This window comes from Maylandia zebra, linkage group LG8, assembly GCF_041146795.1.
Source record: "Maylandia zebra isolate NMK-2024a linkage group LG8, Mzebra_GT3a, whole genome shotgun sequence".
Classification (NCBI taxonomy): domain Eukaryota; kingdom Metazoa; phylum Chordata; class Actinopteri; order Cichliformes; family Cichlidae; genus Maylandia; species Maylandia zebra.
In genome coordinates this window covers 3359913-3382622 of record NC_135174.1, presented here as the reverse complement: position 1 = coordinate 3382622, position 22710 = coordinate 3359913, and the positions used below count along the sequence as shown (strand labels likewise).

Here is a 22710-nt window from a genome sequence, read left to right as displayed (position 1 = left end):
CATGCTTCACAGTAGGTATGGTGTTCTTGGGGTGCAACTCAGTATTCTTCTTCCTCCAAACACGACGAGTTGAGTTTATACCAAAAAGTTCTACTTTGGTTTCATCTGACCACATGACAGTCTCCCAATCCTCTGCTGTATCATCCATGTGCTCTCTGGCAAACTTCAGACGGGCCTGGACATGCACTGGCTTCAGCAGCGGAACACGTCTGGCACTGCGGGATTTGATTCCCTGCCGTTGTAGTGTGTTACTGATGGTGACCTTTGTTACTTTGGTCCCAGCTCTCTGCAGGTCATTCACCAGGTCCCCCCGTGTGGTTCTGGGATCTTTGCTCACCGTTCTCATGATCATTTTGACCCCACGGGATGAGATCTTGTGTGGAGCCCCAGACCGAGGGAGATTATCAGTGGTCTTGTATGTCTTCCATTTTCTGATGATTGCTCCCACAGTTGATTTTTTCACACCAAGCTGCTTGCCTATTGTAGATTCACTCTTCCCAGTCTGGTGCAGGTCTACAATACTTTTCCTGGTGTCCTTCGAAAACTCTTTGGTCTTGGCCATGGCGGAGTTTGGAGTCTGACTGTTTGAGGCTGTGGACAGGTGTCTTTTATACAGATGATGAGTTCAAACAGGTGCCATTCATACAGGTAACGAGTGGGGGACAGAAAAGCTTCTTACAGAAGACGTTACAGGTCTGTGAGAGCCAGAGATTTTCCTTGTTTGAGGTGACCAAATACTTATTTTCCACCCTAATTTACGAATAAATTCTTTACAAATCCTACCATGTGAATTCATGGATTTTTTTTTCCACATTCTGTCTCTCACAGTTGAAGTGTACCTCTGGTGCAAATTACTGACCTCTGTCATCATTTTAAATGGGGGAACTTGCACAATCGGTGGCTGACTAAATACTTTTTTGCCCCACTGTACGTCACATGAAAACCAAAATAGTTCCAAACGCCAGATCTGAATGAGGGTTGGGGAGGTTCAATTTGCCATGTTGCAACGGGAGCTTAGCTTCTGTCTCGCTAGCTTGCCCTGCGCTCAGTGAATCTGCACTCGACTGCTCCGCCTAGGCTGCACTGTCGAGCGCAGATCCACTGAGCGCTCAACACAGACAGCATCGTCAGAAGGAAAGTTGATCAAATAAATTACAAATGTTGTATTGTTCGATACATATGCGTACCGAACCGAAAGCACTGTATCGAACGGTTCAATATCGATACGAGTATCGTTGCACCCCTAATTTTTTTTCTTTTTTAAATCTCTCTCTCTCTCTCTCTCTGATCTGTGAGTGCTAAAGGCATAGGATATATTTTCACTGCTATACAAATGACACCCAACTCGATCTATACATGAAGCCAGATAACACACACCAATTAGTTAAACTGCACAATTGTCTTAAAGAAACGAAGACCTAGATGACCTCTAACTTTCTGCTTCTAAAATTCGTACCTGCTATTAATCTCTGTCTCTCTTCCACAGCATGTCTTTATCCTGTTTTCCTTCTCTCACCCCAACCAGTTGCAGCAGATAGCCCCGCCCCTCCCTGAGCCGGGTTCTGCCAGAGGTTTCTGTTAAAAGGGAGTTTTTCCTTCCCACTGTCACCAAAGTGCTTGCTCATAGGGGGTCATATGATTGTTGGGTTTTTCTCTATATCTATTATTGTAGGATCTACTGTGCAATATAAAGCACCTTGAGGCGACTGTTGTGATTTGGCGCTATATAAATAAAACTGAATTGAATTAAATTCAGATCAAACTGAGTTTATTGTACTCGGCCCTGAAAATCTTAGAAATATGGTATTTAAAAGGATACTAAAATATGTAGGACTGCTTTCTTCCATTTGTGCAATATTTCTAAAATTAGAAATATCCTGTCTTAGAGCGTCGCTGAAAAACTAGGTCATGCATTTATTACCTCTAACCTGGACTACTGTAATTTGTTATAATCAGGACATCCTAGACTAGAAAGAGAAAGCGTATATCTCCTATATTGGCTCCAAGTTAAATCCAAACTGAATTCAAAATCCTGCTCCTCACATACAAGGTCTTGAATAATCATCCCCCATCTTATCGTAATGACTTTAAAGTACTATATCACCCCATTAGAGCACGTCTGCAGGCTTACTTGTGATATTTAACCTCCTAAGACCTGAACTCTTCCATGGAAAGCATTTTAATTTCTCTTTGATATTTGGGCATATTGGGACCCGATGAATGTAAAAAGAAAGAATCACCAGATTTTTTTTATTTTTATTTTTTACCCAATATTTGTTTCTAAGAAAAATTAGAGCCACATGTGAAGACATTTGTTTTAAATTTTGATAAAACAGAGGCAGTATAATATTCTCGTAAGTGGATATCAGGCCCCTTTAGAGCAAAATTTTGTATTTTGTCTAGACAACCCAAAATGTGATGTCCACATATGTGGACACCAGGGGTCCGTTCTTCGTACCTCGCTTACTACATCCAAGATCAAATGACACATCCAAGATCAAATCATCGCGCTAACTTTGAGCTCCCTATTCCGGTTCTTCGAACACACCTGTTGTTGACGCTTAGTACAGCTGGATGAAGTAATGTGAGATCACCGGGTGGCTTAACAGGGGCTACGCATCGATAGTAGAAACATTGATCAGCAACCCTTTGATTGGTCGGCGAAAATGTCGAAGGAGCGCGCTCGGTATTTTTCGGCAGCAGAGCAAGAACTCTTGATTGACGGATTTCAGGAGTTTCAGAGTTTAATTAAAACGCAAGGGAACACTGCAAATGCTGCAAAAGCAAGGAGAGAGGGCTGGCAGAAAGTTGCTGACAAATTAAACTCGTAAGTAATTTAATAATAATAATAATAATAATAATAATAATAATAATAATAATAATAATAATAATAATGGATTGGATTTATATAGCGTTTTTCAAGGCACCCAAAGCGCTTTACAATGCCACTATTCATCCACTCTCACATTCACACTCTGGTGGAGGCAGCTACGGTTGTAGCCACAGCTGCCCTGGGGCAGACTGACAGAAGCCAGGCTGCCATATCGCGCCATCGGCCCCTCTGGCCAACACCAGTAGGCGGTAGGGTAAATTTATTATATTATTTTATATTACATTATATCATATTATATTATATTACATTATATCCTCTTTCACATTAGAGCCACGACAGGACCCACTAGAACATGGGAACAAGTAAAAGTGAAATATTAGAATATTCTACAGAATGGTAATATTTATCACTTATATTGGTTTTCGTCTCTTGAAAAGAGACCCTGAAATAATCTGTTTGTTTGTTCATAACAGCAACCAAGAAAAGGGCAAAGCAACAAAAGACAGGTGGTGGTCCTGCACCCCCTCGTCAACAAGTTGGTTAAGTAAATAATACCCTCACGGGAATATCGATATCTCTCTATGAGCACACTGTCGCGCTGAGCTAAAGGATCCTGTCTATCCCGCAATATACGCTGAATTCTGAAAACTCTCCTTATCAATCTTGCACCTTCCGCAATGGGTGGCTCGCGTATACGGACAGGACATGGCTGCGACAGACTTCCCAAATCCACCTTCGCTTTTATAGCCGTGGTCTCTCATCTTGATTACACGAAGTAATAGAATGATTAATAGTACATTTCCCTTTTTTAGGAAATGACCTGTATGTATCTGTATGGAATCAATAAAAGGATCAAGTGCTGCATTATCTTTAGTTACATTGATGTTATTTATTTATGGTGAAACAGTGGTAAAATATCGCTGTTGCTTTCGTATAAATGAAGCGGACATACCTGCGTGGCCGCGATCTAATCCTGTTTACATAAAGTAAACCTGCTCCCGAGCAGGTTTACGCTTACGGATATGTTGCTATGACAGCAAGTCCCGGATGAGCTTCGGGGAACCGAACGATCCAGGATCATGCGAAATCGTCAACAATCAAATCCAGCTAACTTACTTAGCGAGGTACGAAGAACGGGCCCCCGGGCCCTATTTCAGGAAGCCGGTTTAGAAAACTCAGAGTGAAAAACGATACTCAGGGTTGAGTAACCCCGAACTGTCCAACTCAGAATATTCGGTTTCAGAAAGGCTGATAACAATTAGTTCAGTCAACGCGGAGTTGCTTTAACCCCAAGTTAAGCGCGCGCACGAGGATACATAAAGCCCTGATTAGTGGAGCACAGATTAAGCGAGTCACCATGGAGACGGAGGGAAAGAAGGCGCGGACAATGTATCTTACAGCGCTTGAGGCCGAAATTCTGATGGCAGCATATGCCGATAACATGCAAATTCCGCGGAAAAAAAGTAACACAGCCTCAGCTGCAAAAGAAAGAGAGCATGCATGGCAAAACATAGCCGACAGAGTCAATGCGTGAGTGTTAATTTAAACATTGATCTAGGGATTTCCACCCATTTAACACATTATTTTATTATATTTTATTTTTTATTTCATACATTTTATTTTGTGATGTGATTTGAGCGCAGGTGCAACCCAACAGGCCCCAAACGTTCCTGGCAGCAAGTAAAAATGAAATATAAAAATATGGTCCAAACAGGTAAGGTGTAATTGTATTATGAGCCATAGTGCTTGATCTGTTTGTCCGATGTCAATCAATTGCAGTTAGAGGCTACATTAATTTTCTTTCTGTAAGCACTTATTGAAATTATCTGAGCACGTTACAAGTACATATTTGCTTACTCTGTATGCTCAAATGTGACCCGTTATAGCCAACAGAAAAAAAGCGGAGGCCCGAAAAATAGGTGGGGGTCCTCCACCACCACCACTCACAGAGGCTGAGCAGTTGGCTTCCACATTTGTGATAATGTTGGTAGCATCACATATGATCTTCACAGTGCAGAGAACACAAATTAGCATCCATTACTATAATGAAATAATTTGTTAGTTTGAAATGCTACAGGGAACTATGTACCTGTACATTAATGCTGTGGAAAGACTTCCTGTTCACATAGTCTCCTTCATTTACTGAAGGAGCAATGATTGGAATGTGAGTGCCATCTCTACAGCCAATCACGCCTGGGAACCGTGAAAATAAATGTAAAATTTAAGTAGTAGTTCAAGTGTCACCACATCATGAATTAAGTTTCGTTCATCCTGATACCTGCAATTTTGTGGCATCCCTCTTTGATGAATCTTGTGCGTCTGTGACCGGGGAACACCACAAACGAGTACAGGAGATGTTTCAGTGCAACTGTAACATTCCTGACTGCCCGACAGACGGTAGCCTTGGAAACGTGCTCAACGTCACCATTATACAGAAAGCTCCCGTTTGCAAAAAACTGAAGTGCAATACAAATAATATGTACAGAACTGAGAGAATGTCCGCGATGTGTCACATGAGCAATATTAGGCCTGAGGATGTTATTCAAATAAATTATAGATTGTGCTGAAAAACGGTAACGTTCACACAGGAAATCATCAGGAAATGATAAAATGTCCGAACGCGCTCTAATCACTCTCTCCCGGTGGAGAGCTCTGCGGAGAATTTGGGCTTCAACATCTACTGGCTCTTCAAGGAAGGAGCACGCCATGTCTGACACTTCCTACAGTCAGGTTTCCGACAAAGAGGCAGAGAAAGTCAGGGTTAGTTGAAGTAAACCTGCTAGGTCCTAGGAGGTTAAAAATAGAATGGGAGGCAGAGGCTTCAGTTTTCATGCCCCTTTTCTGTGGAAACAGCTTCCAAATTTAATTTGGGAGACAGACACCATCTCTACCTTTAAGACTAGGCTTAAAAATTCAGAGAAAATTCTTTTTTTTTAAATTACATTTTTTATTGTAAAAGCCACAAACATGTTTAACGAATCATTTTCATAACTTGAAATGCAAATAGAAATTGTACATTTACTACACTACACACTAACTACAGCCTCCAAACACGCTAAACGTCACTAATGTCTCACATATGAAAACTCGCTCTCTCTCTCTTTCGTTCGCCCGCTTTCTCTCGCAGGTGTCACTCCTAAAACTTCCCCCTCTTCCTAAAAACCAAGTGCCACATGTTGCCATATCATTTTTTTGATTGGCTGACACAGTAAACTTTAACACCAATAGGGAAGGGGTGTTTTTTCTTTTTTCACTCGCAAGCGCAGTGTTTGCTAGCGCTGTCCTTAGAAAATGCAGTTTTTAACCATTTCTTCTCGCTGTAAACACCACTGTTTTGTTCAGAAAAAAAACATTGCGTGTATTTTTTATCATAACTCTGGTTTTACGTGGCCAAACGACACAATTTAAAAACTGGTATGTGCCTTGCAGTCCGCACTTCCGAACCAAGTTGAATTGGAGACTGTGTCGCTGCATCTTGTTGCTGTGTCATCTTAAATTGGTCATGTGATTTTGACGCACCGGCGCGTCTGTCGACCCCAGAGGATTAAAGCATATAGTTAGGGCTGGATCAGGTGACCCTGAATCCTCCTTTAGTTATGCTGCAATAGGCTGCCGGGGATGCTGTGTTAAGTATTTCTTCTTCAGTCACCTTTCTCACTCACTATGTGTTAATAGACCTTTTTGCATTAAATCAGAGTGTGTGTGTGTGTGTGTGTGTGTGTGTGTGTGTGTGTGTGTGTGTGTGTGTGTGTGTTCCTGTCTAGCTATCTTTGTGAGGACCGAAATCTCCATTCTACTACTACTACTATACTTGTGAGAACCAACAGTCACTTGTGAGGACACACACACACACACACACACACACACACACACACACACACCGGTCCTCACATATTTGAAGGCCTTTTTGAGGCTCAAAATGTGGTTTTAGTGTCAGGGTTACAATTAGGTTATGGTTAGGTTTAGGGTAAGGGTTAGGCATTCATTTTTAATGGTTAGGGTAAGGGGCCCCCTTACTAAGATAGCTGATAACAAAAGGAGAACAAGTAGATAAAGCAGAGAAACTCTGATGCTAAAGAAGGGAATACTCACTTTTCTTTTGGCCTTTATACTGCTGGGCCTTTTTCTTCTGCTTGGGAACAGACTGGGACATTTCTCTGTTACCTAAAAAAGAAACAAGAAAGGACATTCAAGCATACAATGAGAGGAAAGCACATCCATACGACTGTCTTCCTCTTATCCAATTCAGTGTCGCGGGACGAGGAGGGGGGCCGGAGCCTTTTCCAGCTTTGGCAGGATACATAATTATCTTTTTGGCAGTTGTGAGGCAGAGGCACATGCGCAAACATTCTCCAAATGATATAGGTTATGGTTGGAGAGAAGTTCAAGAGCCCTAGGTAAGATAGTTCAGGATGTCATCCTACTGCAAGGTGGCAGACTTGAGACAGCCACCACAGCAACATGCTCATATTACTATCTTCTAGTTCCAGGTGGTTTGCAGTGACTGAACAGTTAAAACAAAAAGAGAATGTTTTAAAAGACCTACATATGAAGAGGAACGGTTAATTTGAAGATTTACATTAAGGCTGCGAAGGATATTTAGTTTTCATTATGTTGACTGCAGAGAAAATTGCCTTGCTTTTGTGTGTGGAGCAAGACATGGTCAAGCTACACGGGGCTAATTTCCTTATATCTGAGAAATTTCTTTCAGTACAAACTGCTCTTTTGGGTCCACATCATCTTAGAGATCAACAAATTGCATCTGGAGAGGCCCAGCATTTAGCCACTGCTCAACTTTCACAGCACCAGTTTGTTCCTTATCTTTTCTCTCCTTTCGCCGTGTCACCCATTTGCTTTTTCAGCTTTCTCAGGCATAGTCTTCTGTATTTTTCCCTTTTTTCTATATTGCTTTCTTTCTACTGTCTTTTCTTGTGTATCTTACTAACTCTCAGTGGTCAGGACAAACACCACTGAAACAAAACAAACAAACAGAAAAAAACAAAACGTAATGATCAATTGAACTGCTGAAATAAATGCAGTACGAGAAATAGACCTGAAATAAGCTCACTGTAAATCTATAAATTCTAAGCAGGCATTCCTGATTGGTGGCAGTTTATAAACACCCCTATGAGACAAACAAACACATATGCACATCCCTACCTCACAATGTTTACAGGTCTAGATGTGCGCACACTCAACCGCACAGGTGGTCTGTGGGATAACAAACGATTCTCTATTTCTCAGTTATATATTGGCAAGAAAACACCTATTCTTCCTCTGGAAATGCAGCAATACCCCCTTGCACATTCAATGGCTGCGTGATGTAATGTCCTTTCTTAAACTTGATAAGCTCAACCATTTTCTCTGAGGCAGATCCCAAAGGTTTTTGGTCAAGTGACAGCTATTCGTGACCTACTGTAGTTCATTATAACCGTCTCATGTAGTGATCCCATTCTCTGCCCTACTATCTTGTCTGATCCTTGATATTAATAATTCTCTAAACGTTTTGCACTAAGACACTAGAGGAAGAAGTATGAACAGCATTATGGCATTACTCTGTGAGGCAGGCGGTTGGAGCTGGTAGCCTGTTAGCTGACACCAGCCCACTGGATAGAGGTCAGGCGACTCGCAGTCCACCCACTGATCATACTCGTCTTCCCAACCATCAAAGTGGATCCTCAGTAGGCGGTGCACAATCCTTGTCACCGTGGCGACACACACCAGCCTTGGTTCCATCAGATCAACAGCTTCCAGCTTCATGCCTAGCCGAAACCCATGATTGGGAACCTCCTAGGACATGAAAGGATCAAGGACAGTGGAAAAAGAGAAATTTAACAAACAAAACCCGGATCTTAAAAGTACTGCAGCCTGTATTTATCCTTCAGTAAAAGCTTGTGAGAAACTTTACAAATCCTGTCAGTCATAACATGAATATGACCAATAATGACATGAGTTTTTACTGCTACTGTTTAAATGGATGGGGCACGGTGACATGGAGATTAGCACTGTTGCCTCACAGCAAGACGGTCCTGAGTTCAATCCCGACCACCTGGCCGGGGCCTTTCTGTGTGGAGTTTGTGTGGGTTCTCTCCAGGTACTCCAGCTTCCTCTCACCGTCCAAAGACATGCAGTTAGTGGGGTGGGGTTAGGTTAATTGGTGATTCTAAGGCTATATCTACACTAGCCCGGATAAATATGAAAACAGTGTATACGTCTGAAAACGCTCCGCGTCCACACTATCATTTTCATAGAGTTGTTCATCCACATTTAAATCAAGTTCAAGTTCAAAGTTTATTCGCCACATGCAGTGGCAGGTTGCCCTGCAGTGGAATGAACCCGCCCCCCGACCTTACACATACAACACAGACATCACATGGGGATACAAGTCAGAGAACGGTTGCATTACAGAAAAAAAAAAACACTGAAATGTACACTACAATGGGAAAGGTACAAGAGGAAAAAAAGAGACCTCTACTCATGCTGGGCTACAGGAGGACAGCATGAGAGCAGGAAACAAAAAAAACTCCTCTGCACAGAAAGCACATAAATGTCCACAGTACAACATTATAGAGCACGTGAACAGCAACAGGGTTGGGGATAAGGAGTAATCCCAGGCAACACAGCAGCCATCCTGCCACTGCGCCGACTCTCCAGCGCGGGCCCAGACCCGTCCCCAGGAGGCAACAAGCATCGAAGGCATTGGAAGGGGAAGGGAAATGTGTGAGTGCTTATCAGTGTAAGTGTATGTGTGTGCGTGTCCATAGTTCAGCTGAGACAGTGTCCTTCGCCCTATCAGGCTAAGTAAACAGTCTGCTAGCCAATCCAGGTGGCCTTGCATGGGATGGGAAGAATAGTCATCACACAGTCGTTATCAGGGAGTTTTTGTTCGGCTCCAGCCCCAGCTGGCGCCATGGTGTCCGCATGTTGAGGTTGTCAATTTTCTTTTTATGCGAGCAGCTCAGAGGAGGAGAATTTCAAGCTGTTCCTAACACTCCGACACTGGTCCCTCAATCTCCCGTTGGAGAGCCGCAAGCCTCCCCATGATGGTATCAAACTTCTGTTCCATGGTGTTATCATTCTTTTGATTCTGAGACCCCACAACTGCAGTGAGCCATTCTGCGATGTGATCCAACTTTCACTCAAGGGTCTCATTTTGAGCAGGCCTCTCTTTGATGTATCCCAACATACGCTCAATGGTGTTGTTTTGAGTCTTCACGGCAGCTGTAAGCGTCTCCAAGGTGTTAACCACACTGCGTTCGTTGTGAGAGGTCGCGCCTCATCCAGTCGCTTCGATTCCAGCGGGCAGCTTTGGGGGGGGGGGGTTGAACAGCCGGTTCCGCTCTCATATTTCTCCAATAAGTCAGGGCCAAGCCAGCTCCAATCAGCAAGAACCCTGTTATCATGGTTCCGAATAGGTAGATATCTTCAGCGTCCTCGATCGACAGTCCCGCCAGGCACATGATCTTCCAGTTCTGCCACCCATCCATCATGTATCCGGCAGGGAAAGTCCCTCCAGGGCACTCGGGCTCTCCCGAGCCCAGACTCCTCGTTGAGAAAAGGGTGTCAATAGCATTCAGAGACCAGTTGATCAAATCCATAATTCTCTTTTAGGTTTTAGAGAACGACAGTGAGAGACTGTTCGAGGGAAAGTAATACACACGAGACAAGACAAGGACACAAGAGGCTAAGCAGGGAAGATAAGGGGAAGGAGGAGAGGAGAAAAAGTGCGACCGCCTTCGCCGAGAGCCAAGAGAGAGAGCCAAATAACCGAAAACGCTTACGTTCCAGTACTGCACATGCGTAAAACCCAAGACGATTCGACCTGCCTCATTTCTGTCTGCCGTTTATTTACTTTCCGGCTCTTTGAAACGTCGCGGAAAAAAGTTTTTTTTAAATGGACTCTGAATATCAGTGACCTTGACCTCAAGGTCCAGGTCACTGATATTCAAACTTGTCCACAATTTTTAGTAGATGCACCTATGGTATCAATTTTAAAATAATAAATGGCCACTCATTCTTGGATCCCCGTGGAACTCTGTGACCAACTTTTGAGCATGAATAAGAGAAATTTAAATCTAGTAGAGATATCAAATTCAGACCACACTGACTGATACTACCGTTGTATTCTAATCGCCTTAGTAAAATACTGTTGTCAGTGGTAATTGAATTGATCATTGATCATCAATTGATCATTTGTTACCTTACCAGTGCCGTGTCTGTGCTATGGCGCAAATCTGGACTGAATCTTTGCAAATTATCTGTTCTTTTGCAATGATTATTTAACTGATTGACAGTTAACATCTCCAAATGTTTTGAAATAAAAGTAGCTAGTAAGAACTTTTCAAGTAATAATTTAATTACAGCCATCTTAATGAGGACAGATTAATCATACTTGTGTAACACTTGTAACAACAATTTTTCGAGGACAAACAAAGATGGAGAGTGGAAAGTCATTTTCAGTCTCCATCATGTTAACAGTGAAGGAATCACTTCCTTAAACTTAGTTATCACACATGTTTTGATTGTAGTTATACACAGACAAAAGTACTGGGTCAGCTAGACTGACAAACCGATATCATGAAGCTCCCAGCATAGTGCTAATGTTAATGCTAGAGAACGTTTGTAACTCTACAGCATATAACTGACAACCGACTACATGGCTCAGGACTCAGCAACCCTGCACTGCAAATTTACGTGGTCTGTCACTTCATGGCTGAGTTGCTGTGGTTCCCAAATGCTTTTCCTCTGCAATAATACTGCTTACAGTTGATCATGGAATATCTAGGAGTTAAGCAATTTTTTAGATGTGTCCTTGATCCAACACAGCTTATTTAAATGGCTAAATTACCTCCTCAACATGTCTTGAATGTCTCCAGAGGCCTGGTAATGAACTAATCATCATATTCAGGTGTGTTGACCCAGGGTGATATCCTGCAGGACACCGGCCTTTGAGGCCTGGAGTTCCCCACCCCTGGTCTATATAGTGTAGATCAGGGGTGTCGAACTCCAGGCCTTGAGGGCCGGTGTCCTGCAGGTTTTAGATATCACTGTGGGTCAACACACCTGAATGAAATGATTAGTTCATTACCAGGCTTCTGGAGAACTTCATAACATGTTGAGGAGGTAATTTAGCCATTTAAATCAGCTGTGTTGGATCAAGGACACATCAAAATCCTGCAGGATACCGGCCCTCGAGGCCTGGAGTTCGACACCTGTGGTGTAGATAATTGCAGATGGTGTTTTTATTGCAAGTTATGGGATTTTGATTAGCAGAAGATTTTTAAACTGTTTAAAAACCACACAGGATATACATCAATAAACCTTACCTTGTTAAAGAGCCTGACAGGAGCAGCTACTGAACCTGTTTCTCTGAGGTAGTCAAACCATTTGAATGGGAGTTTAGTGTACCCTGAGAAACACAGTATGTGTCAAGGTCAGAACATAAACAACCCCAAATTTTAAGGTTCCAAAGTGAAGAAAAAAAATATAACTGTAGAGTACCTCTAGGGGGTGTGAGTTCAATGTTATTGATTTCACAGAAGCCAACAGGGAAGATGGAAGGGGAGGTGCCATGGTAGCAGAACCAGTCTGATCCATCGACTGCCTCTGAGCCATCTACCCCAATCATGAGATATCCATCTGCCAACACCTATATAGCAGAGAGTTATGTCATGTCAACTTTAATGTACAACCTAAATTCCAAAAATGTAGATGCTTTTCGGGAGGAGGTTTTCTGGACTTTGAACAAGGCCACCGGCCTGAAACTAGCTCTCAACCCCCTACTTGCTCTCTTTGGTACAGCGGGAGAGGATGATAAGCATATTCCAAAAGCAAAGCGCAGGGTGCTGTCCTTTGGTTCCCTCTTGGCTAGGCGTGCCATTTTGATTGGCGGAAGGTTGCTGCCTCGCCCTCCCATGTTCGGTGGCTTTCTTTTTTCTTTTTTTCCCCCTCTTTTTGTTTTCTTTCTGTCTTTTTTTCCCTTGTTGCTTGTTTGCTAAATAATAAGAAAGGAAAACTGTTCCAACATGAGAAGTTCTCTTTTGTATTCATTGTAAAGTTTGTGTTTTCCGTCTTTTTTTCTTTGTAAACTATATCCACAAATACTCAATAAAAATATTTAGAAAAAAAAATGTAGATGCAACTAGAAACAGAACACAATCAAATCTCATAAATCTATAATCTCTTGACACCTGAGGACAAAAAAACAAAAACAAAACAAAAAACAACAGATTGAAGGTTTAAACTGAGAAAATATACCATTTAAAACATTTTTTTCATTTTACAGCAGGAACCCCCACTCCTCACCCCTCACCCCTACCAATTACACCCCAAAAACATTTGGCTGCTCCATTGTTCATAAGGGGTGACTCTTCACATATTTGATTTGGCAGACTTTATATGCTGGCTGCCTCCTGACAAACTCCAAGAGATCATACCAGGATAAACCACTACACTATGGAGCTACAATTTGATGGCAGTAAAGCCCCTTTTCCATTAGCACCTAACCCAGATCAACTGGCCACGGATCGCCACGACCCAACTTGGATGGTTTCCCATTACAAAACACTAGTACTAATGTACGTGACTGTCGTCAATAGCAACACGTCCACGCGTCCTGCCACATAATTAATAATGGACAAGAACACTACAACAAAGGTGGACTTCGAAGCTAGAATGCTAATGCTCGGTCTGTGGCACTGCGTTAGACTCTGGGAACACGGTGTTGTTTCTGTATCCATTTCTCTCGTTTACAGGTTTAAAAAAAAAATAAAAAAATGAAGGTTTTGATTTAGTTAACAAGAGTGCTCTCATGACTCATCAAGTGATGCTACTGGCCAGGTATTCGGTGGCATGCAGTTTGATAACTTTAGATTTTTTAACCTGCTTGGATTGCTTGGAACCACTACCAAGCATACTGGTGGTACGTAACCACCACTTAATATAGTGGATGAGAAATAAATAAATTATTAGTGGTATTGAAAGTAGGTGTACACAAAGTTACATCAGTAACAGTAATTTTTTCTCTAATGATATTTTAACCTTAAGTAGTGATGACTTCTTGAATTTCTTTATAAATAAAGGAATCCTTGGCTTAACAGAGCTGACTTTTGGTCAGCCTGGCTACAGTGCTGAAGAGAAACCCATCATTCTTATTACCTTTAGTCAGTGATGAGTAGTACGATGTTCTACCTTTACGGAGGGCTTTGTTATAGAGCAATAATCTACTTTTGCAGGCTAAATGATGATCTGCCAAATTAGTTAGATGCCATTTCCTCTGCAGCTTATAAGTTATCTGTTTTAAGGTGCACGTTTGAGAGTTCTAGTCAACTACTTTGGATTTCAGGCTGTATTTTTCAGAGGTGCTACTATATCTAGAATCATATACAGAAAGGAAGTACATTTAATAACAAGACAATGTACTTCTGTGGAAATAAAGTTCAGGTAGCTGCTCTCCACTGTATTGGCACATCACATTGAAGATAACAGTGGTGCAATTATAGCCTTAATTTTACAGCAATCACAAAGATATTCACTGTGTTGAAACATTGATTCTGTTCATCTGGACGTAGTATTTTCAGTGGAAGAAACATTTCATCACTCATCCACCAAGTGACTTCTTCTATCATTAATATGCAAATTGTCATAACCATTGATCAACATATATTCAAATTTCAATTTGTTTGACCACAAAACAGTTTTCCACCTTGTGTAAGTCTATTTCAAATGACTTTTGACCCAGTGAAGATGGTAGTATTTCTATATCATGTTTCCATTTGGCTTTGCCGTTTCTTAATAGCCAACACAATGTTACTTAATAGCCTACCTGCATTTGTGTATGCATTAGTGAACCCCTTGAGAATTCTGAGAAACACTGGTTATACTGGTTACACTGATAATCATCTTAACCTGTTAAGATCAGGTTAGGGTTAGTGGCAAAATCTTCCTAAATCCGTTTCTTTTTAGTACCACTTCCTTTACCAGCCTTTTGTTGCCCCTGTCCCAAATTTGCCATGTTGCTGCCATGAAATTCAAAGTGAGCTAATATATTTCATCAAATAGTAAAATATTTAAGTTCAGACATCTGTTTTCTATGTTTTATTGTGAATAAAATAAGGGTTCAGGAGATTTGTAAATCATTGCATTCTGTTTTATTTACATTTTACACCATCCTGACTTTTGCAAAATCAAAACTGGCTTACCTTTCTTACAGTAGCTACACATATAGCTGAGAGATTGAGGGGGTCAATGGCTTCTAACTTCATCCCATCTTTGAACCAGTCCCCACTCTGGTCCACTTCCTTCGTCTGTAAAATAAAAGGCAGACAAGTGAAAAGAAAATAAGAAAGAAAAATTTATGAAAAGAATGCAGACAGTTAGGGTCATCCCCTTAGTGAACTTGATTAGAGTGACGGTACAGTAAGCGGGCCTGTTAGGTTGAAATTGTTAAATGTTGTCATTGTTTTACTTAAATTTGTAAGTTTTGTAAGTTTCTGTCCTCCTCCCCGGACTACATCTATGTGGGGGATGCAATAGCTATAGTGTTTAATTGTAGGGACATCCTATGTGAGAGTTCTGCTTTCTTATTTAGTGAGGATGTTTTACTTCCTGCGCTTGTGTATGGTGAGACTGTTAAAACGGGGTTGAGCCATATACAGGGGGAGGGGAGATGACCCTTTGTGATCAGCAGGAAGTCACACAAACACATCCACACACAGTCACTCACGTTCACGTGCACACACACAACCGAGCACACCGGTTAAAGCTGTTCGTCTTGCTTTCTTCATGAGTTATGAGTCTCTGAACTACCTCCTGAGCTACGGGGGTGGCTGTAGCTCAGGAGGTAGAGGTAGAGCAGGTCACCTACTGATCGGAAGGTTGGTGATTCAATCCGTGGCTCCTCCAGTCTTATTTATAAACCGTATTTCTATTTATACTTCAATGCAACCAACATCCCTACCTCTTTAAACTGTATTTATTATAACCTTATTTAGTATAGTTGCAACTGCACCCCCCCACTCTGTCTGTCTGTGTGTGTGTGTGTGTGTGTGTGTGTGTGTGTGTGTGTGTGTGTGTGTGTGTGTGTGTGTATATATATATAAATAAATAAAAGCTATTCTAATTCAATTAAGGGTGATACATATGTGATGTTCATGGTTAAGCAACAGTTTGTGTATGTAAATGATCTGTGTACACAAACGTTTCTGGAGCTTGAAAAGGACTGTGTGCCAATGTCATGCACCAGGATGAAATGATAATTGAAAAGTCAAATGACAGAAATGTAGTATCCATCTCCATTTTACGAAGTTCCAAATGGAGTAGTCAACATCAGACACACAGAAACAGACAGACAAATCCATGCATGTATGAGCAAGAGCACAGAACACCACTGTTGGATTAAATGCTTTTATGAGGATTAACTTCAGATTTGTTAAACTACACAATAACATTTTGAATAAATAGCTCTTTCCCACCGAATCTACTACATAAGTATGAAACTTAAATTTTGGTACCCTTATAACACAGGGCTACCACGAGGCAACAAAACAAATTTTGCTCGAGAGTGGAAGAGACATATTTCTTATTATATTAACAGGGACCCCCAAGCACTTAAAAAATTAGGTTAAAGTTTTTTTTCTAAAAATAAAAAACAAAACTATATACCATAAAGGGTTATAACTTTCAATGTTTGTTATGTTTGGAATTGACAACTCACATTGAAACTGCAACATTTTATAATAGGATTGACTTGGGAATGCACCTGTAAAGGTTTGTGCCTCCAGGATCAAGGAGTAGAAAAGTAGACACTATGGGGACATGTTTAAAGTCTCAGACAATAAATAAGTATTTAGTAACGTTTAAAGCCTTATTTGTGCCATTTCAGTTAAAAGCAACACAGTATTATTTGATTGCGAGCTTTCTTTCAAAATATTGGTTAACAAATAATGTTTTAAACTTGCTTTTTTGATGCCAAAAAAAAATCCAGTTCATTAAAGGGGACATTAAAGTAAAGAAAAAGATGTTTTCAGGTCTTATTCCCCACTTGGATTTGAATTTAAGTGGAGTTTAAAGATTCATTAATCCTGTATTTATTCATTTTGATGAAAGGAGTGCTTTAATTTTTTAAATATAAATCCAAACCAGTCGCAGCACTGTTATGCCTGGCTGAATACTCATCATGCATGTACACACACATACAGTACATCACGTCTGTGTGTTGAAAATCTTCCTAGCTGAAGTGTGAAATCTGCTTTTCAAAGGGGGAAGCTTGCAAGGGAACAGGGACTTTTAGTGGTGGTTCACATGTGGGATAATAAGGATGAAATATATTCTGTTCTTTTGCCAAGTCTTACCTTCTGGAAGAGCTGTGGAGGAGCATCGACTTGACCATCTAATTTCCTTGTTATATCTAGAATATGAATACATGAAAATGACTGGTTACACATAAAGTGGGCATTGTTGTAGTCACGTGTGTCAATGAAGATTTCAAGTAAATATTGACACACGTGACCCACATTCACACCGGACTGTTACTTGATCAACTATAACAATTTTCAAAATTCACAAGTTTTGATTCCTCAGACTCCTTACAAAGTGAGTGTGCCTACCAGATCGTTTGAAGCGGTGTCCAATGCTTCTTGACCAGCCTATATTATGGATAAGAGGGCTATACATGTGGCACCAGAAGTCATCAGCTCCACCCTGGCTCTCCTCATAGACCAACCTCAGGCGACCTCCAATCACTTGCTCTACCAGCGCCACCCGTGTCCGGCTGAGATAGTTCTTATCAACCACCTCAACTCGCATTAGCTTCTTAAAGGGAAATTGCATGTTTTGCTGTACCTTCAGTGAAAAATGAGTGACAGGTTTACTAAACCAAGATGAAATTTAACAGCCAAGGATGAACAGAAACAACAACAATGTTTTATTGTAATTTTAGGTTCAGCAAGAACACTTAAAAATAAAATAAATATATAAAATGCAGCTTTACAATACTGGGCTGATGCCTTACCATATCATTAAAGTTAGGTGGCAGTGTTTTAGCTCCAGTGAGGCGCTTCACAAGAAACGTTTTCCAGTTAGAGTACTTATGTTGTATGCCTGTAGAGAGCAGCAATAATTAACCATAGTGCTAAAGAAAACTTAAGTGATTTGTTTGTCAAAACACTCACTTTTTGGAGGTACGAGGGGTTTGCCACTTGAAGCACACCATCCCACAGGGCGAACTTCAGGTATGCAGAGGTTACACCAGAAGTCTTTACTTGTGTCACTGTCAAAGCCCTCATAACGCAGGAGAGCCTTGAACCCTGAAGAACAAGAGGAAACACTGTTAATGTGCGCACTAATTCTTGACATCAGAAACAGTAGATTGAAAAATTAACCACTATCCGCGGTCAGTTTGCTTATTCTATATTCAGCTTCTTGACTAGTTGGAGAAAAAAAATTTGATACAAAGACCGTATTCACATGTGGTATAAACAGTGTTGGGACTAACGCGTTATTAAGTAACGCGTTACAGTAACTACGTTATTATTGTGGTAACGAGCACGGTAACTAGTTATTATGCCAAAACCGGGAACGCGTTACTCGTTACTGGGATTTAAATAGGCTCGTTATTCGTTACTTCGTGTGGTGGCTATCGCGGAGCTTCCACAGATTCAATAACATTAGCAAGTGGTGGAGGCCAGCAGGTGGATGAAGGAAAAGGGAGGCAAGAGGAGAGACCCGAAGCGGCCGCTGGTCCGAGAGTGTCAGGTGAACTGAACTTCAGGTAAGAAGTTATGACCTGCAGTTCATCTGGGTCAGATATAAACCAAGTTTAGGTGGAGTTTATTTTTGTTATGCTGACTTTTTCGTACTGCATGCTAGCTAGCATGACGGAGTTTCTATACAGCTGGGTGGTGCTATGTTACTGATGTTGAACTTTATTTTGTTCATAAGGTTAATTATTAGAGTTGCCAACCGTCCCGTAAAAAACGGAATCGTCTCGTATTCAGAGAAAATATTACACGTTTCGTATTGAGGTGAAAAGGAACACAGTTTGTCCCGGACTTCAGCTACAATGAAAAAGACACAAAGCTGGAGTTATTCTGTGTCTTTGCTGCACAGCTGCCTCTTCTCCCCTCTCTCTCCTGTTGCTACTTCAATCATGAAACTGATCAATGATCAGCTGATCGGCTTTTCTCTCGTGTTTATTTATCGCCCACTTTGCGCCAGAAAGAGGAAACCAGCGGATGTCGCGCTAAACAACAGCAGCACGTTTAAGCTTGATCAGCTAGAATTTATTTAAAATTACTTTCTAGTATCAGCTGATGTTTGCTGGAGCCACAGCTGTAAAGCTGCTGGTCATGATGTCGGTTTGGATATGTGGTGAGAGGGAAACATGAAGATGAAACCAGGAGATGTCCTTACTGAATCATCAGAGCTGTGATGGAGAAACAGGTTTACCTTTTAGTTAACATGAATGAGTTGAAGGGAAGTTATGAAGTAAACTAGTAAGTAAGTAAGTAAACTTTATTTATTAAGTGCTTTTCACAGCGCTTAATAAATAAGCGCTGTGAAAAGCGCTTATTTATTAATACTTAATAAATGAACTGTTTCTGAGAGACAAATAACACCAGGATCCTTTTCTAAGTAGCTGACAGCTGGTAACTGTGCAGGGGCGGGTCTAGCAAAGTGTTGCCAGGGGGCCAGGTAGAGCATTAAAAGGGAAAGGGGGGCACAAGGAAATACTTTCTTATTCTCATTTAAAATGTCTCCCTTTAAAAAAAATAATTATCTGAGTCTTACAACAAACAATTGATAGATTGATGCATGTATACCATCAGAACAGTGTACATCACTGTCACAACAGTGTTTATTTTCATTCAAAGGCTTTATGATTTTTCCTATAATGCCCGGGACGATTTTTTTGTCCCAGTCCAGCTCTGTATGCAGCTCATCTGCAGTCTGGTGTTACCTACATCTTCCTATTCAGAAGGCAGAATTTCCGAGTTCTGAGTACAATCGAAAGCACCACGACTGCAGTTTTTGTGTTGGATGTAAAAAGCAGGCTAGGATAGAATCAGGCGTGGGATTTCTCTCGTGGAAATGTGCACATTATTTTTTCCTTTCTATTGGTAGGTGGCACAGTGCACTTGTGGCAAGTAAGCAAGCTAGAAGACTGACAATCTTGCTGGGTTACGGAAGCAACACATTAACAAGAGAATTTTGAGTAAAACCAAAGTTACTTTCCCTAGTAACTAGTTACTCTGAAAGTAACGAGTAACTTGAAGTAACTGAGTTACTTTTGATAGAAGTAACTAGTAATGTAACTAAGTTACTAACTTAAAGTAACTTACCCAACACTGGGTATAAATAATGTGTTATTTCTCCTCACTGTTGGTGAGAAAACTATTTATACTGTATCGATTCCCTTCCAAAGGTTTCTTTCTAAACAATCTCAGAAAATCACTTCTGTTTCAGTGCTGAATTTCTTTAACAGCTCATAACAAAGATGTCTGAAGTGAAGCCTTAGTGAAGGAATGGAAATCAGAGTGTCCTGTACTTTACACATAGATGATAAATACATGTGACAGCTAAACATACCAATGAATGTAAACATCTTATTTTTAAGGTTTTTTCCCCCTCTGATGTCAACTTGCACATTTTATTTGTTGGGATGTGGACTGTCACATGTGGAATGGGAGAAGGGGTTTGTTGCTTATTTCTTTGTTTATGGTAAAACAAAAATCAAATACAGACTTTTATTAGCTCAGGTAGAGGGATACATCTGGTACTTTCATCTATGTGTAGGTTTGTTGTCAGTATTGTCATCAACACAATTGCTGCCAGGACAAAGCAATAAACCTTGACAGATATGGGTCTGACTAATGAGGATGATATTGGCTCAATTGAGAATGAATTTTTAAACTATTTTAGTACTGTAATTTAAAAAAAAAATAAATACAACTATTCTTGCAGCATGTCAGTGTGTAGTATTAAGACCTAGAAAAACTTAAGGCTACAACTTTACAAGGTTGGGCGATATGTAGGATTTTTCCAACCGGCATTCGTCAGTCCAATAAATGACGATAGGTGATATATTTGCACAGGTGACTTTTTGAATTTATACGTTTTTTGGAGGGAATATTTCACTTTCTTTTCTTGTTTGTTTCAGTATTAATATAGGTACGTTCTTGATTAGTCATTTGTTTATTTGAGAGGCACCAAATCGCACAAAAGACAACTTTACGTCAAAGATTTTTTTTATGTTCGCTGGAAGAAACATTTTTTAACATACGTTTTGTATCTTGTTGTTTGGTCGAGTGTGTAAGACAGATAAACATTGGAAGAGCCTGTAAACACTAGGGGTGCAACGATACACAAAATTCACGGTTCGGTTCGATACTTTGGTGTCACGGTTCGATATTTTTTCAATACAAAAAAAATGTTCATGCCTTTTTAATTTGTCATTTATTAAAATTATAAATATATATTTTAACTCAAAAGTACAGTTTTTAAATTTAACCCTAACCCTTGTGCGTGTTTTTTATTTTGACAGCGAATGCACACCTGCAGACCACTTATGTGCAGCCCTGGTTATTTAGCTCGTCATATTGCAGCCACAGAAATTCTTTTGTCCATGAAACCATAAAGCTGCACTTTCTTTTTGCCTTATAGTCTGATTTGTCATAACTTCTCCGTTTTGTGGTAAGCTTTTCTTTGGCTGTCACTTCTTCACCCTGACCTGTCTTATTTGGCTCAGCAGAACTAAAATATATATCCTGCTGCTTTTACACACGCACTCATATAAGCTCAGCGATTCTCTGCGCGATCAACCTCTCACATGTTTAAGCTGCGGGAGATTTCACTTGTCATGTTTGCATAGTAAGCTAACGATTAATAAGACGATGTCAGAGGAATTGGTGCACAAATTATCATCACTCACAGATCAGTGCTGTCGCTCTCTATACACAGTTCGCACGATTGCAAAGTGAAAGCAAAAAAACAAGCACAAATTCAAACGCGATTTCAATATGTCACATATTGACAGTGGCTCACCGATGCCAATGACATAATTACCCAGCTACATTTCTGAAAGAATGCAAAAGCATTGAAATATTTTTCCTTCCTACAATAGCCCGACGGGCAGGGTAGCCCGTCTGAAAAAAATCGCTAGCCCCAGGACGTCGGGCTAGCGATTTTGCGAGCCCTGTATCTGATTGAGGAATCACTCATCTTTGGAAAAGAGAGTTTATTACAGAGAAATGTCTCTTTCCAAAATAAAAGCTATACTATCCGCTTCTTCTGGGCTATATTCTCAGCAGCATAAGGAGAATCATGTGCTAACAGCTGTCTAAATGACTTGGCTAAAGTTAGTAGCATGCTTGTTGTTTTTGTCTTTGCACTAGGATGATGTCGGCGTAAATGTGCAGTCATATTCGTTGTGTTCCCACTAGTGCTTTCAGGTTAATCTCGTTGAAATGACCTTAACGCCACAACACGGCAAATCTCCGTTAACGAGCTACCGCCGATCGCCCCGTGCATGGGGCTAGACGGCCAGCTAACTGCGCTAACACACTAGTTCCCACCCATGTAATTGAGCATTGCATGGCACATCCAACATACTGTTTTACTTTAGTCCATGACTCGCTTACCTTCAGGGTCATACGTCACATGAAAACCAAAATAATTCCAAACGCCAGATCTGAATGAGAGTGGGGGAGGTCCATGTTGCAAGGAGAGCTGAACTTCTGTCTTGCTAGCTTGCCCTGCGCTCTTCCTTCTGACTATGCTGTCTGTGTTGAGCGCTCAGTGGATCTGCGCTCGACAGTGCAGCCTAGGCGGAGTAGTCGAACGCAGATTCACTGAGCGCTCAACACAGACAGCATCGTCAG

At 40.9% G+C, this 22710-nt stretch overlaps 1 protein-coding gene across 1 annotated transcript in view; it reads right to left on the bottom strand.

The window, feature by feature from the left end:
• The window catches only part of mbtd1 (mbt domain containing 1), a 40171-nt gene that overhangs the window by 13030 nt on the left and 4431 nt on the right, over positions 1-22710 (bottom strand). The window contains exons 7-15 of the mRNA XM_004574263.3: positions 18004-18138; positions 17844-17932; positions 17440-17674; positions 17185-17240; positions 15034-15138; positions 12335-12482; positions 12160-12242; positions 8389-8623; positions 6926-6997 (exon numbers count right to left, since the gene is read on the bottom strand). Of these exons, the coding sequence (XP_004574320.1) occupies positions 6926-6997; positions 8389-8623; positions 12160-12242; positions 12335-12482; positions 15034-15138; positions 17185-17240; positions 17440-17674; positions 17844-17932; positions 18004-18138 (1158 nt within the window). The remainder of the gene's footprint in view (positions 1-6925; positions 6998-8388; positions 8624-12159; positions 12243-12334; positions 12483-15033; positions 15139-17184; positions 17241-17439; positions 17675-17843; positions 17933-18003; positions 18139-22710) is intronic.